Source organism: Nicotiana attenuata, unplaced genomic scaffold (genome assembly GCF_001879085.1).
Source record: "Nicotiana attenuata strain UT unplaced genomic scaffold, NIATTr2, whole genome shotgun sequence".
Classification (NCBI taxonomy): Eukaryota; Viridiplantae; Streptophyta; class Magnoliopsida; order Solanales; family Solanaceae; genus Nicotiana; species Nicotiana attenuata.
Window position 1 is genome coordinate 1 of NW_017674761.1, and position 15,233 is coordinate 15,233.

At 44.8% G+C, this 15,233-nt stretch overlaps 1 protein-coding gene across 1 annotated transcript; it reads right to left on the reverse strand.

Annotated features, from left to right (window-relative positions):
* Nucleotides 1-14,789: 14,789 nt before the first annotated feature.
* On the reverse strand, nt 14,790-15,215 carry LOC109219233 (craniofacial development protein 2-like). Its single transcript, XM_019383673.1, has one exon. It carries the CDS (start codon nt 15,213-15,215, stop codon nt 14,790-14,792), a length of 426 nt encoding a protein of 141 aa, XP_019239218.1.
* Between the last annotated feature and the right edge of the window lie 18 nt (nt 15,216-15,233).

Below are 15,233 nucleotides of genomic sequence, written 5' to 3' on the forward strand. Positions count from 1 at the left end.
ATTTGACTAGTACGCTTTTAAATTTTAGCTCTTGTTGACATTCTTCAGTACCATTCAAATTAATTTTGCTTTTTAGGGCTGAAGGAACTTGAAGCACTTTTCTGTTGACTTGGAAATGAACCTTCCCAAAGCTGTTATTCTTCATGTCAGCCGATGTACTTCTTTTTTGCTCGTAAGATTATCCGGAATTTCCTCAATAGCTTTAATCTGCACGGGATTTACTTCAATGCCACGGTTAGAAACGAGAAATAACAAGAACTTACCTGATGACACGCCAAATGCACATTTCTCAGGATTTAACTTCATGTTAAATTTGCGAAGAATATGAAATGTTTCAGACAAGTGTTGAATATGATCCCCTGCTTGTTGTGATTTGACCAGCATATCATCTATATATATGTCACGCCCCGAACTATGGCCTGGCGTAACACGACACTCGGTGCCTGACTGCGTGCGACTGAGCGAGCCAACTGTATGGCTGGATCAACATGTGGTATAACTATGAGCTAGAGCTAAATGTAAATCATGATAGTCTGCTAAAAAGTCTGACTAAAATATCATAGATGCGGAAAAATACTGAAAGGTCTGCAAGTATAAACAAGTAGCCGACAAGGCTAACACATGAAAGCCTGCTAATATCTGACTGACTGGGTTATAGTCTACGAAGCCTCTAAAGAATAATAAAAACGCCAACTGTTTACCGGGACAAGGTCCCCGGTATACCTTATTAACTGAAATACTATAACGACTAAAACAAAAGAGAGATAAGGCCCCGAAAGACTGGGGCTCACCAATAGCTGATACGAGATGTCCTAGCAAGCGAATCGTCGACCTGTAAATCGTTACCTGCATCACGAGATACAGCCCCGGGCAAAAGGGGCGTCAGTACATATGGATTGTACTGGTATGTAAAATAGCTGAACAAAAGAACTGTAAATACTGAAACTGAAACTGAACTGCTAGCTGATAAACTGATAACTGAACAAGGAAGTAAGGATGTGAATACACCCTCTTCTGAATGATGAAAACCCTGTTTAACTGAATATTAAATAGAGACATAGACACAATATATATATATATGCACAACTGGGCCTCGGGCCCAAGTATACGTATACATAACTACGGCCTCAAGCCCAAAGATGCATAAAGCATAAACTGCGGCCTCAGGCCCAAATACAGGTGTTCAACATTCAAGAATATAAAATCAGGAACTGAGAATCATATTACAATACATGATACTGAAATAATGAGCCATACTGGGTTACATGATACTGGAATAGTGAATAGGATTAGACTGAGATGAGTATTCATAACAAGTTGATTTGTCATAACTGAAACTCATAGAATATCGAATGATTATGAGACTATGCCATCTAGAGAATAGAAGTCCTACTACTGGTCAGGGAACTAAGGCATAGTTCCTTTCTGAGGAGACTGGTAATGATCATAATGAATGGGACGTAGGGAGAATCATAGACATTCCCAAACGTAAAGAGTTAGCCTTACATACCTTAACTTCCTGCTCTTGAGCGTAATACAACGTTTGTCAATCCTTTCAACTTCAATCTATAGCAATACAAGTCAAAGGGATTCCACATTAGCTATAATGCTCATGTTTTGGTCACTTAAGCATTTTGTCGAACACTTGGTAAAAATAAAGCTTTATAGTCCTTATTAATGGTGTCTCTACACCCAACAACCCATTCTCTTATTCCTAGATAAATTCTAAGGTCTCAAATGATTACACCAACATTATTCTTCATCACCCATAAGGCAAACAACACTCTTAACCAATAATCAACACTCAACACCCCAACCCTATAATCGTTCATGCTTTTCTATCAACCCCAACAACTCATGTCTCATGAACTAGGATTTATAATCATTAAACCAATGCTAGAATCAATTAGAGGGTGAAGACATTACCTTTTCGAAGTTCAAACCCTTGATTTTCGAGTTCTAGGCTTCCTTCTCTCAACAATGATGTCCCAATCGAATATCTAATGATATGGAGGGTTTACCCATGTTAATAAGATGTTGGAAAAGTGAAATTAACTTAGAATCACCATTAGAACTTACCTTGGGTGGTGGAAGGACCCTTAAGGAGTTAGGTTTTTGAGAGTTCCCCTTTCTAGAGCAAATTTTTATGTTTGGGGCTGTGGGGGACGAAATATAGCTTTAAAACGACCCCCCACGCGCGAGTTCACGCACCTGGAGGCTTGTTCGCTCTAGAGTTCGAACTCAACGGCAGCAACACTGCCTCCCACGTGCGAGTTCGCGCACCTAGAGGCTTGTTCGCGCGAGTGTTCGCGCATACGTGTACTATTCCAAAAAACGCACATAACCTTTTGCACAGATATCCGTTCGGGCTCCATAATATATCGTTGGAAAGATATTTCAAAGGCCTACAACTTTCTTGCTTTGCGTTTTCCCCAATTCCTTACACATTTTCACTAAAACTTGATGGAAGACAAACCTTCTGCAACTTAGTTGATTTTTGTCAAATCTTATGCACCTCTCTTTCCATTTTGATTTTTGAAACAACTATTTTACCCACAATCATCCCGTTGGGACTTCACATGTTCAAAATATAACCTTACCACTCATTTACCACATTCACACCTAAGCCGAATTTACGGGGTGTTACAGTACCGTTGCAGGCGTGCAACCCGCTCCCATTTCATATAGTACCGTTGCAGGCGTGCAACCCGCTCCCTTTTCATTTATCAACACCAATCATAATGAATACCGACAAGGGAACAATAATATCACAACAACATCCCGACAAGGGAACAATAATATGACAACAACATCCCGACAAGGAAACAATAATATGACAACAACATTCCGGCAAGGGAACAATAATATGACAACAACATCCCGGCAAGGGAACAATAATGATAATCCTCATATGAAGCACAAATAAACCACAACGGAGTTACAACAATTACAATACAAGACTCACGGGCATGCTTGACACCAACGTATAGATACTCGTCACCATGCCTATACGTCGTACTCCACAATTAACACATAGCAAATAAGACACAACTCCTAATTCCTCAAGCTAAGGTTAGACTAAACACTTACCTCGAACTTCCACGGCCAACTCAAGCCTCAAACACCGCTTTTCCTTTAGAATTCGCTTCCAAATTACTTGTATCTAGTCCAAATTAATTTAACAACATCAATAAATGCTAAATAATTCAATCCCAATGCTAAATTATAGGTTTTCTATCATTTTCCCCAAAACGCCAAAAATCGACCCCGGGCCCGCTTGGTCAAAATACGAGGTTCAGACCAAAACACGATCACCCATTCACCCACGAGCCCGAATATGTAATTAGTTTCGGAATCCGACCCCAAAACGAGGTCTAAATTCCAATTATTCAAAAAGCCCTAACTCTACCCAAATCCCCAATTTTCTACCCTTATGAACATGATTTAGGCCTAGAAATCTAATGGGTGTTAATGGAAATTGAAGAAAACGAGTCTAAGAACACATACCTATGGTTTTGTGGTGAAATCCTTCTTCAAAAATCGCCCAAGTTCGAGTTTAAGTGAAAAAGTTATGAAGTTTTGAAGAAATCCCGTTTTGCTACTGTTTTAAAATAACTGGGCAGGGAACCTATGCGTTCGCACACAATTGGATGCGTTCGCATAGGGTAAGAGGGGATGGGCATTGCGATTGCGGGGCAGGGAGTGCGATCGCATAGAGGAAAATAGGTTTCCCTTCCCCCAGGCCTAGTTAACTTAGTGCGATAGCGTGAGAAGCCTTGCGTTCGCATAGAACATATGGTGACCCCATAATTAACTCTATGCGATCGCATAACACAAAATAGGCCCCCCTGAGACTACACTATTCGATCGCGAACCTACCTATGCGATCGCATAGCACAAAAACCTGGACACCAGCAAACAGCAAAAACACCAGATTTTCTAAGTCCAAAAACACTCCGACGCCTATCTGAAACTCATCCGAGCCCTCGGGGCTCCAAACCAAACATGCACGCAAGTCTCAAAACATCATACGGACTTGCTCGTGCAATCAAATCGCCAAAATAACATCTTAAACAACGAATTTAGCATAGAAATATAAGAAAAATCTCAAAACTTTCAAAGTTTCAAACTTCAAAAATACGGGTCCGAATCACATCAAATGACCTCCGTTTCTTACCAAATTTTATAAACACAACTCAAACATCATATTGAACCTGTACCGGGCCCCGGAACCAAAATACGGGCCCGATACCATAAATTTCAAATTTCAGAAAAACTCTTATATTTTCAATAAAATAATTTCTTTCAAAAATTCATTCTCGGGCTTGGGACCTCGGAATTCGATTCCGGGCATACGCCCTCGTCCCATATTTTCCTACGGACCCTCCGGGACCGTCAAATCACAGGTCCGGATCCGTTTACCCAAAATGTTGATCGAAGTCAACTTAAATTCATTTTAAAGGCTAAATTAACATTTTCATCGCATTTCCACATAAAAGAGTTCCGGATATACGCCCGGACCATGCACGCAAATCGAGGTGAGGAAAAAGGAGGCTTCTAAGGCCTCGAAACATAGAATTTACTCGTAAATAAAGTGATGAAATTTTGGGTCATCACATCCTTCACCCCTAAAACAACCGTTCGTCCTCGAACGGACATAAGAAGGAAGTACCTGATTCGGGGAAAAGATGGGGATAGCGGCTCCGCATATCGGACTCAGACTCCCAAGTCGATGCCTTAGCAGGCTGACCTCTCCACTGAACACGAACATAAGGGAAACTCTTCGATCTCAACTGACGAACTTGCGGGTCTAGAATAGCTACCGACTCCTCCTCATATGACAAGTCCTTGTCCAACTGGACAGTGTTGAAGTCTAACACGTGGGATGGATCGCCGTGATACTTCCGAAGCATGGACACATGAAACACTGGATGCACGGCTGATAAACTCGGCGGCAACGCAAGTCTGTAAACCTCTCCCACTCGATCAAGAATCTCAAACGGGCCAATGAACCTAGGGCTAAGCCTTCTTTCCAAATCTCATCACGCCTTTCATAGGCGACACCTGAAGCAACACTGGCTCGCCAACCATGAATGCCACATCACGAACTTTACGGTCGGCATAACTCTTTTGCCTAGACTAAGCTGTACGAAGCCTATCCTGAATGATCCTGACCTTGTCTAAGGCATCTTGCACTAGATCCGTACCCAACAACCGAGCCTCTCCCGGCTCAAACTATCCAACCGGCGACCGACAATGCCTACCATGCAAAGCCTCATAAGGAGCCATCTGAATGCTCGACTGGTAACTGTTGTTGTAGGCAAACTTCGCTAAAGGCAAAAACTGATCCCACGAGCCTCCAAAGTCAATAACACAAGCTCGGAGCATATCTTCCAAAATCTGAATAGTACGCTCGGACTGCTCGTCCGTCTGAGGATGAAATGCTGTGCTCAATTCGACTCGTGTGCCCCACTCACGCTGAAATGCCCACCAGAAATGCGAGGTAAACTGCGTACCTCAATCAGAAATGATAGACACGGGCACACCATGAAGACGAACAATCTCCCGGATATAGATCTCATCTAACCTCTCAGAAGAATAGGAGACTGCCACAGGAATAAAATGTGCTGACTTGGTCAGCCTATCAACAATAACCCACACTGCATCGAACTCCCTTTGAGTCCGTGGGAGTCCAACAACAAAGTCCATAGTAATACGGTCCCACTTCCACTCGGGCAGCTCAATCTCTGAAACAAACCACCAGGTCTCTGATGCTCGTACTTTACCCGCTGACAATTCAAACACCGAGCCACATACGCAACAATATCCTTCTTCATCCTCCTCCACCAATAATGCTGCCGCAAATCCTGATACATATTAGCAGCGCCCGGATGAATAGAGTACCGGGAACTATGGGCTTCCTCTAAAATCAACTCTCGGAGTCCATCCATATTAGGCACACAAACTCGACCCTGAAGCCTCAAAACTCCATCATCTCCTAATGTAACCTGCTTGGCACCACCGTGCTGCACCGTGTCTCTAAGGACAGACAAATGAGGATCATCATACTGCCGATCTCGGATACGCTCCAATAACGAAGAACGAGCGACTGTGCAAACTAATACACGGCTGGGCTCCTAAACATCCAACCTCACGAACTGATTGGCCAAAGCCTGAACATCCAAAGCAAGCAGTCTCTCACCGACCGGAATATACACAAAACTGCCCATACTGGCTGACTTACTACTCAAAGCATCGGCCACTACATTGGCCTTCCTCGGATGATATAAGATGGTGATATCATAGTTTTTCAATAGCTCCAACCACCTCCTCTGCCTCAAATTTTACTCCTTCTGCTTGAACAAGTATTGCAGACTCTTGTGATCCGTGAACACCTCACATGACACGCCATATAAATAGTGCCTCCAAATCTTCAGCGCATGAACAATGGATGCTAACTCCAAATCATGGACCGGATAGTTCTTCTCATGAATCTTCAACTGACGTGAAGCATAAGCAATGACCTTGCCATCCTGTATCAACACCGCACCAAGTCCAATACGAGATGCATCACAATAAACGGTATATGGCCCTGAACTTGTGGGCAAAACCAACACCGGCACCGTCGTCAAAGCTGTCTTGAGCTTCTGAAAGCTTGCCTCACACTCGTCCGACCACCTGAACTGGGCACCCTTCTGAATCAACCTGGTCATCGGGCTGCAATAGATGAAAACCCCTCCACAATCCGACGATAATAGCTTGCCAGACCCAAGAAATTTCGGATCTCTATAGCTGATGCGGGTCTAGGCCAGTCCTTGACTGCCTCTATCTTCTTTGGATCTACCTGAATACCCTCTGCTGAAACAACATGACCCAAGAAAGCAACTGACCCCAACCAAAACTCGCACTTTGAAAACTTAGCATACAACTGACTATCTCTCTAAGTCTGAAGAACAAATCTCAGATGCTGCTCATGCTCCTCCCGGCTGCGGGAATAAATAAAAATATCATCAATGAAGACTATCACGAACGAATCCAAGTAAGGACTGAACACTCGGTCATCAAATCCATAAAAGCTGCTGGGGCATTTGTCAACCCGAATGACATCACCAAGAACTCATAATGTCCGTACCGAGTGCGGAAAGCTGTCTTAGGGACATCGGATGCCCTAATCCTCAACTGATGGTAGCCAGATCTCAAGTCAATCTTAGAAAATACCTTGGCACCCTGAAGCTGATCAAACAAATCATCAATCCTCGGCAATGGATACTTATTCTTGATTGTAACCTTGTTCAACTACCGATAATCTATACACATTCGCATCGATCCGTCCGTCTTCTTAACAAACAACACCGGCGCACCCCAAGGCGAGACACTAGGTCTAATGAAGCCTTTCTCCAACAAGTCTTGCAACTGTTCCTTCAACTCTTTCAACTCAGGCGTGGCCATACAATACGGCGGAATAGAAATGGACTGAGTGCCCGGAGTCAAATCAATGCAGAAGTCAATATTCCTGTCGGGTGGCATACCTGGCAGGTCTGAAGGAATACCTCAGGAAACTCACAAACAACAGGCACAGAATCCATAGAAGGAACCTCAGCACTAGAATCACGAACATATACCAAATAGGCCAAACAGCTCTTCTCGACCATACGCCGAGCCTTCGTATGTGAGATAACACTACGGGTAGAATGACCAGGAGTCCCTCTCCACTCTAAACGAGACAACCCCGGCAAGGCTAAGGTCACAGTCTTGGCATGTTAGTCCAAGATCCCTTGGTAAGGTGATAACCAGTCCATCCCCAATATGACATCAAAATCAACCATGTCCAGAAGTAACAAGTCTACTTGGGTCTCAAGACCCCCAATCACAACTATACAAGAACGATGTAGACGATCTACCACAATAGAATCACCCACCGGTGTAGACACATATATAGGAGCACTCAAGGAATCACTAGGCATGACCAGATATGGTGCAAAATAAGATGACACATAGGAGTACGTAGATCCTGGATCAAATAGAACAGAAGCATCCCTACTACAAACCAGAACAATACCTGTGATAACTGCATCAGAAGCCTCAACCTCTAGCCTGACTGGAAGAGCGTAACATTGGGGATGGGCCCCACCACTCTGAACTACATCTCTGGGACAGCCTGCTGTTGGCTGGCCTCCACCTCTAGCGGCCTGACCTCTGCCTCTAATACCTCTACCTCCACCTCTACCACCTCCACCTCCACCTCTAGCTGGCTGAGCGGGCGGTGGAACACTCGGTGCCTGAACCATGGCACAGGAACCTTGGTGCTGAGAACTGCTCGGTGCTCGAGGGCAATATCTAGCAATGTGCCTCATGTCGCCACAAGTAAAACAAGCCCTCGGCTGCTGGGGCTGACGACCCTGAAAACTCTGAAGCGGAGGTGCACTGATAGGAGCTGGTGATGCACTATAGGACTGCTGATCGGAATACTGCATGTGAGAACCACGACCACTTGGGGCACTGTGAGAAGCCTGAAGTGCTGACTGACTTGGGGCACTGTGAGAAGCCTGAAGTGCTGACTGAAACGGCCTAGGAGGATGGCCTCTACCAAAAGAATCCCTGCCTCCAGACGAGGCACCACTGAATTTGCCTGAATGACGAGGCCTCTTGTCGGACCCCAGACCACCTCCCTATGATAGAACCATCTCAACCCTCTTGTCCACATTGGCCGTATCCTGAAAGGAAATCTTACTCCTCGTCTCCTTAGCCATCTGAAGTCGAATAGGCTGAATGAGTCCCTCAATGAACCTCCTCTCTCTCTCTCTCTCTTAGTGGGAAGTATAAGAAGAGCATGACGGGCCAAGTCAGTAAATCTGGTCTCGTACTGAGTAACAGTCATAGAACCCTGCTGGAGACGCTCAAACTGCCTTCGATAAATCTCTCTTTGAGTGATAGGAAGAAACTTCTCCAGAAATAGCTGAGAAAACTGGTCCCAAGTCAAAGCTGGTGACCCAACTGGTCTAGCCAAACAATAATCCCTCCACCAAGTCTTGGCGGATCCAGATAAGCGAAAAGTAGCAATGTCGACCCCATTGGTCTCCACTATCCCCATGTTCCTGAGAACCTCAAGACAGCTGTCTAAATAATCTTGGGGATCCTCAGAAGATGCACCGCTGAAAGTGGTAGTGAAGAGCTTAGTAAACCTGTCCAACCTCCACAAGGCATCTGACGATGTAGTTGATCCATCACCGGTCTGAGCTGCCGCTCAGCTAAAGAAGCGGTACGTGACCTCGCCATTCGCGGAAGAACAGAAGAAATTCAATTAGCATTGAGAAACCAAACCGCATGATAGGAATGAATAGATGCGAAGTTTTTCCTAACTCTGTAGCCTCTGGGGGATAAATACAGACGTCTCCGTACCGATCCCTCAGACTCTACTAAGCTTGTCCGTGAACTGTGAGACCTATGTAACCTAGAGCTCTGATACCAACTCGTCACGACCCGGATTTTCCACCCTCGGGAGTCGTTATGGCGCCTGCTCGTGGAAGCTAGGCAAGCCAAATATAATAAAATCATTACCTTCCTTTTATTAAACATGTTCAACAATTTAAAATACTAAGCGATTAAACAGCGGAATAAATTAAATAACCAGAAATGTGGAAGACGAAAAAACTTAATAATTCAACCAAACACTGCTACATAATCTGAAGTACAATACTACCCAGAATTTGGTGTCACAAGTCACGGACTATCTAAGAAAAGAACAAAGAACAACATACCCAGTAAAATCCCACTAGTGGGGTCTGGGGAGAGTAGAGTGTGCGCAGATCTTACCCCTACCCCGAAAAGGGCAGAGGCTGTTTCCAGGAGACTCTCGGCTCAACAGGAAACGCAATAATATCAGAAAAGAAATAAGCGAAAAGACATGTAACAATAAAAGATACCAGAAAGAAAATAACCACAACAAATAAGTGAAAGGACAATAACACAAAACTATGCAAAACACCAATGTGAATACAACAAAGATCGCTAACAAACCTACCAAAACTCTAACAAACTGCCTGGCACAAAGAGGGAAGAACTCTCGACTACCCCCTAGCTTACCATCTTAATGCTCGACCTCCACATGTTCCTATCAAGAGCCATGTCCTCGGAAATCTGAAGTCGCGCCATGTCCTGCCTGATTACCTCGCCCCAATACTTCCTAGGCCGCCCTCTGCCTCTTCTCGTACCTGCCAAAGTCAACCGCTCACACCTCCTAACCGGTGCATCTAGGCTCCTCCTCGACACGTGTCCGAACCATCTAAGCCGCGCTTCCCGCATCTTATTGTCCACGGGAGCCACGCCCACCCTCTCCCGAATATCTTCATTCCGAATCTTATCCAGCCTAGTGTGCCCACACATCCATCTCAACATCCTCATTTGTGCTACTTTCATCTTCTGGATATGTGAATTCTTGACTGGCCAACACTCAGCTCCATACAACATGGCCGGTCTAACCACCGCTTTATATAACTTACCTTTGAGTTTCGGTGGCACATTCTTGTTACACAGGACTCCAGACACAAACCTCCATTTCATCCACCCCACTCCTATACGGTGCGTAACATCCCCATCGATCTCCCCGTCTTCCTGGATAATTTACCCTAAGTACTTAAAACTTTCTCTCATGGGGATGACCTGTGAGTCAATCCTAACTTCCACATCCGCTTGCCCCGTCACATTGCTGAACTTACATTCCACATATTCTGTCTTAGTCCTACTCAACTTGAAACCTTTAGACTCTAGAGTCTGCCTCCATACCTCCAGTCTCCCATTAACGCCGCCTCGCATCTCATCAATCCGAACTATATCATCAACGAACAACATACACCATGGCACCTCTCCTTGGATATGGTGTGTCAGTGCGTCCATCGCCAGAGCAAATAAGAACGGGCTAAGTGCAGATCCTTGGTGTAATCCCATAACCACCGGAAAAGGCTCTGAGTCACCTCCCACAGTCCTATCCCGAGTCATAGCTCCATCATACATATCCTTTATCGCCCTAATGTAAGCCACCGGCACACCTTTCACCTCCAGACACCTCCAAAGGACGTCCCTAGGGACCTTGTCATATGCCTTCTCTAGGTCAATAAACACCATATGCAAGTCCCTCTTCCTATCCCTGTATAGTTCCACCAACCTCCTGATAAGGTGGATAACTTCCGTAGTAGAACGGCCCGGCATGAACCCGAACTGGTTTTTCGATATAGACACCGCCCTCCTTATCCTCATTTCCACCACCCTCTCCCAGACTTTCATGGTATGACTTAGTAACTTGATACCCCTATAGTTGTTGCAATTCTGGATATCTCCTTTGTTCTTAATTAAATCAAACAGCACATCGCATCAATATTTCTAGATGAAAATTATTTGATTCCTGACCCTAAGCCAATTGTGATGGGAAAAATTTATGATAACTTGTTGGCTAGATGCATACAAATGCTGTTGTATATTAAATAATACCCCTCATACCAAATTCCTTTTTGAGAATGTTGTTCTCATAACCAATGGTTTATCTATAATTGGAGGCATACAATTTCTGCTAAACCAACTTGGATTTAAACCATCATTATCAAGATAAATCATCATAATTTACATTCTGGAACTGTGCTCTAATAATTTGAGCAAGCAATCTTGCAAAAGCCAAATTGCAAGTTGATAACCAACGCACACGTGACCATACAATAGATGCATCTAATTAAATCATATAATCGTAAACGGTTCTCATGGCAAGTGACTGGCCCATATAAATGTGTATGTGTGTATGTATATATATATATATATATATATATATATATATATATATATATATATATATATATATATTTTCTCCTATCTAATAAGGGAGAGTTAGCAGACACCTGGACGATATGCCTGCCTCACACTTCAGGGGTAATATTGTCTTTCCATCTAATTTTTATTAGCTTCGCTTGGATTATATCGCCCACTTCAGAAAACCTGGCAACCACCGCTTCTTTGGCTTCTGTCTTCTTGCTCTTCTTGTTCTTATCGGTTACCTTCGCTTGGATTATATCGATCACTTCAGAAAACCTGGCAATCACCGCTTCTTTGGCTTCTGTCTTCTTACTCTCTTGTTCTTATCGGTACCAGGCAGACAGCTCTTTGAAAAAATTGGCAGATGCAGGTTCTCTATATCAAAAACCAATCTAGCAATAGTTTAAGAGCTCCAACGTCTGGAAATTGCAGTTTCCCAGTTCCACCTTTTCGCTCCTCCCAATTGCTGATCTTATCGCCAATTTTTCTCTTTGGGTCATTATTTTTTGTGAGTTTTCTTCTTCTTATCTTCTGTTTCTCTATTTAATCTTTCATGGAATGCGAAGGCTTTGCTGCACAGAATCAGCTAGAGAAAGAGATACTCTCGGCTCAACAGGAAACGCAATAATATCAGAAAAGAAATAAGCGAAAACAATGTAACAATAAAAGAATAAAAAGAAAATATACCACAACAAATAAAGTGAAAGGACAATAACACAAAACTATGCAAAACACCAATGTGAATACAACAAAGATCGCTAACAAACCTACCAAAACTCTAACAAACTGCCTGGCACAAAGAGGGAAGAACTCTCGACTACCCCTAGCTTACCATCTTAATGCTCGACCTCCACATGTTCCTATCAAGAGCCATGTCCTCGGAAATCTGAAGTCGGCGCCATGTCCTGCCTGATTACCTCGCCCCAATACTTCCTAGGCCCCCTCTGCCTCTTCTCGTACTGCCAAAGTCAACCGCTCACACCTCCTAAACCGGTGCATCTAGGCTCCTCCTCGACACGTGTCCGAACCATCTAAGCCGCGCTTCCCGCATCTTATTGTCCACGGGAGCCACGCCCACCCTCTCCCGAATATCTTCATTCCGAATCTTATCCAGCCTAGTGTGCCCACACATCCATCTCAACATCCTCATTTGTGCTACTTTCATCTTCTGGATATGTGAATTCTTGACTGGCCAAACACTCAGCTCCATACAACATGGCCGGTCTAACCACCGCTTTATATAACTTACCTTTGAGTTTCGGTGGCACATTCTTGTTACACAGGACTCCAGACACAAACCTCCATTTCATCCACCCCACTCCTATACGGTGCGTAACATCCCATCGATCTCCCCGTCTTCCTGGATAATTTACCCTAAGTACTTAAAACTTTCTCTCATGGGGATGACCTGTGAGTCAATCCTAACTTCCACATCCGCTTGCCCCGTCACATTGCTGAACTTACATTCCACATATTCTGTCTTAGTCCTACTCAACTTGAAACCTTTAGACTCTAGAGTCTGCCTCCATACCTCCAGTCTCCCATTAACGCCGCCTCGCATCTCATCAATCCGAACTATATCATCAACGAACAACATACACCATGGCACCGTCTCCTTGGATATGGTGTGTCAGTGCGTCCATCGCCAGAGCAAATAAGAACGGGCTAAGTGCAGATCCTTGGTGTAATCCCATAACCACCGGAAAAGGCTCTGAGTCACCTCCCAAGTCCTATCCCGAGTCATAGCTCCATCATACATATCCTTTATCGCCCTAATGTAAGCCACCGGCAACACCTTTCACCTCCAGACACCTCCAAAGGACGTCCCTAGGGACCTTGTCATATGCCTTCTCTAGGTCAATAAACACATATGCAAGTCCCTCTTCCTATCCCTGTATAGTTCCACCAACCTCCTGATAAGGTGGATAACTTCCGTAGTATAACGGCTCGCCATGAACCCGAACTGGTTTTCCGATATAGACACCGCCCTCCTTATCCTCATTTCCACCACCCTCTACCAGACTTTCATGGTATGACTTAGTAACTTGATACCCCTATAGTTGTTACAATTTTGGATATCTCCTTTGTTCTTCTACACCGGAACCATTGTACTCCACCGCCACTCATCAAGCATCCTCTTTGTCTTGAAGATAACATTAAACAACCCAGTCAGCCACTCCAACCTGCCCTACCCGCATATCTCAAAAACTCTACTAGATCTCGTCAGGTCCGGCTGCTTTGCCCCGACTCATCTTACCCTCCACCCACCCGACCGACTCCTCAACCTTAATCGCCCCTACAATACCTAAAGTCTCGGTGCCTCTCGGAGTGCCCAATTGCCCTAACACGATGTTCCATCCCCTCTTCATTCAGAAGTTTATGAAAGTAACTGCCATCTTTGCCTAATCTGGCCCCTCACTCTCATAATACCTCGGTTTCGTCTTGATACACCTCACTTGATCCAGATCGCGAGCCTTCTTCTCTCTCGCTTTGGCCAATCAAAATAACTTCTTATCCCCACCTTTGCCCCCCAGTTCGTCATAAAGCCAACCAAAAGCAGCAGTCTTAGCCTCTGTGACCGCTACTTTCGCCTCCTTCCTAGCCTCCTTATATCTTTCTCTGTTCGATCTCCTTTGATCCTCGTCGGTGCTCTCTATTAACTTAATGTACGCCGCTTTCTTGGCTTCTACTTTACCTTGGACCACGTCATTCCACCACCAGTCGCCTTGGTGCCCGCCATAATAGCCTTTCGAAACTCCCAACACCTTTCTTGCTGCCTCCCTTATACAGTCCGCCGTCGCCGACCACATAGCGCTAGCATCCCCCCCACTCTTCCAGGCACCCATATTTGTCAGCCGCCCTCCAACTCTTGCGCATTATCCTTGGACAAAGCTCCCCACCTGATCCTCGACGGACCCCGAGCAAACCTCTTCTTCCTCTTCATCAAAATATCGACATCCATCACTAGGAGCCTATGTTGAGTTGTGAGGTTCTCACTCGGGATCACCTTGCAATCCTCGCACAACCCCCCTATCATACCTCCTGAGGAGGAGATAGTCAATTTGAGTCTTAGCCACCATACTCCGGAAAGTAACCAAATGTTCCTCCCTCTTCGGAAACATAGAGTTCACAATCACCAACTCAAAAGCTCTAGCGAAATCCAACAGTGAGGTACCACCCCCGTTCCGATCACCAAAGCCGAAGCCACCGTGCACCTTACCATAGCCACCAGCAGATGACCCAATATGACCATTGAAATCCCTTCCTATGACTAGCTTCTCCGTTGGCGGAATACCCCGCACCACCTCATCCAGCGCCTCCCAGAAGCGCCTTTTTACCTCCTCGTCCAAGCCCGTTTGCGGCGCGTAAGCGCTAATGAAATTCAGAGTGCTCCCTCCAACTACTACCTTAATCGCCATCAATCTGTCATTCACCCG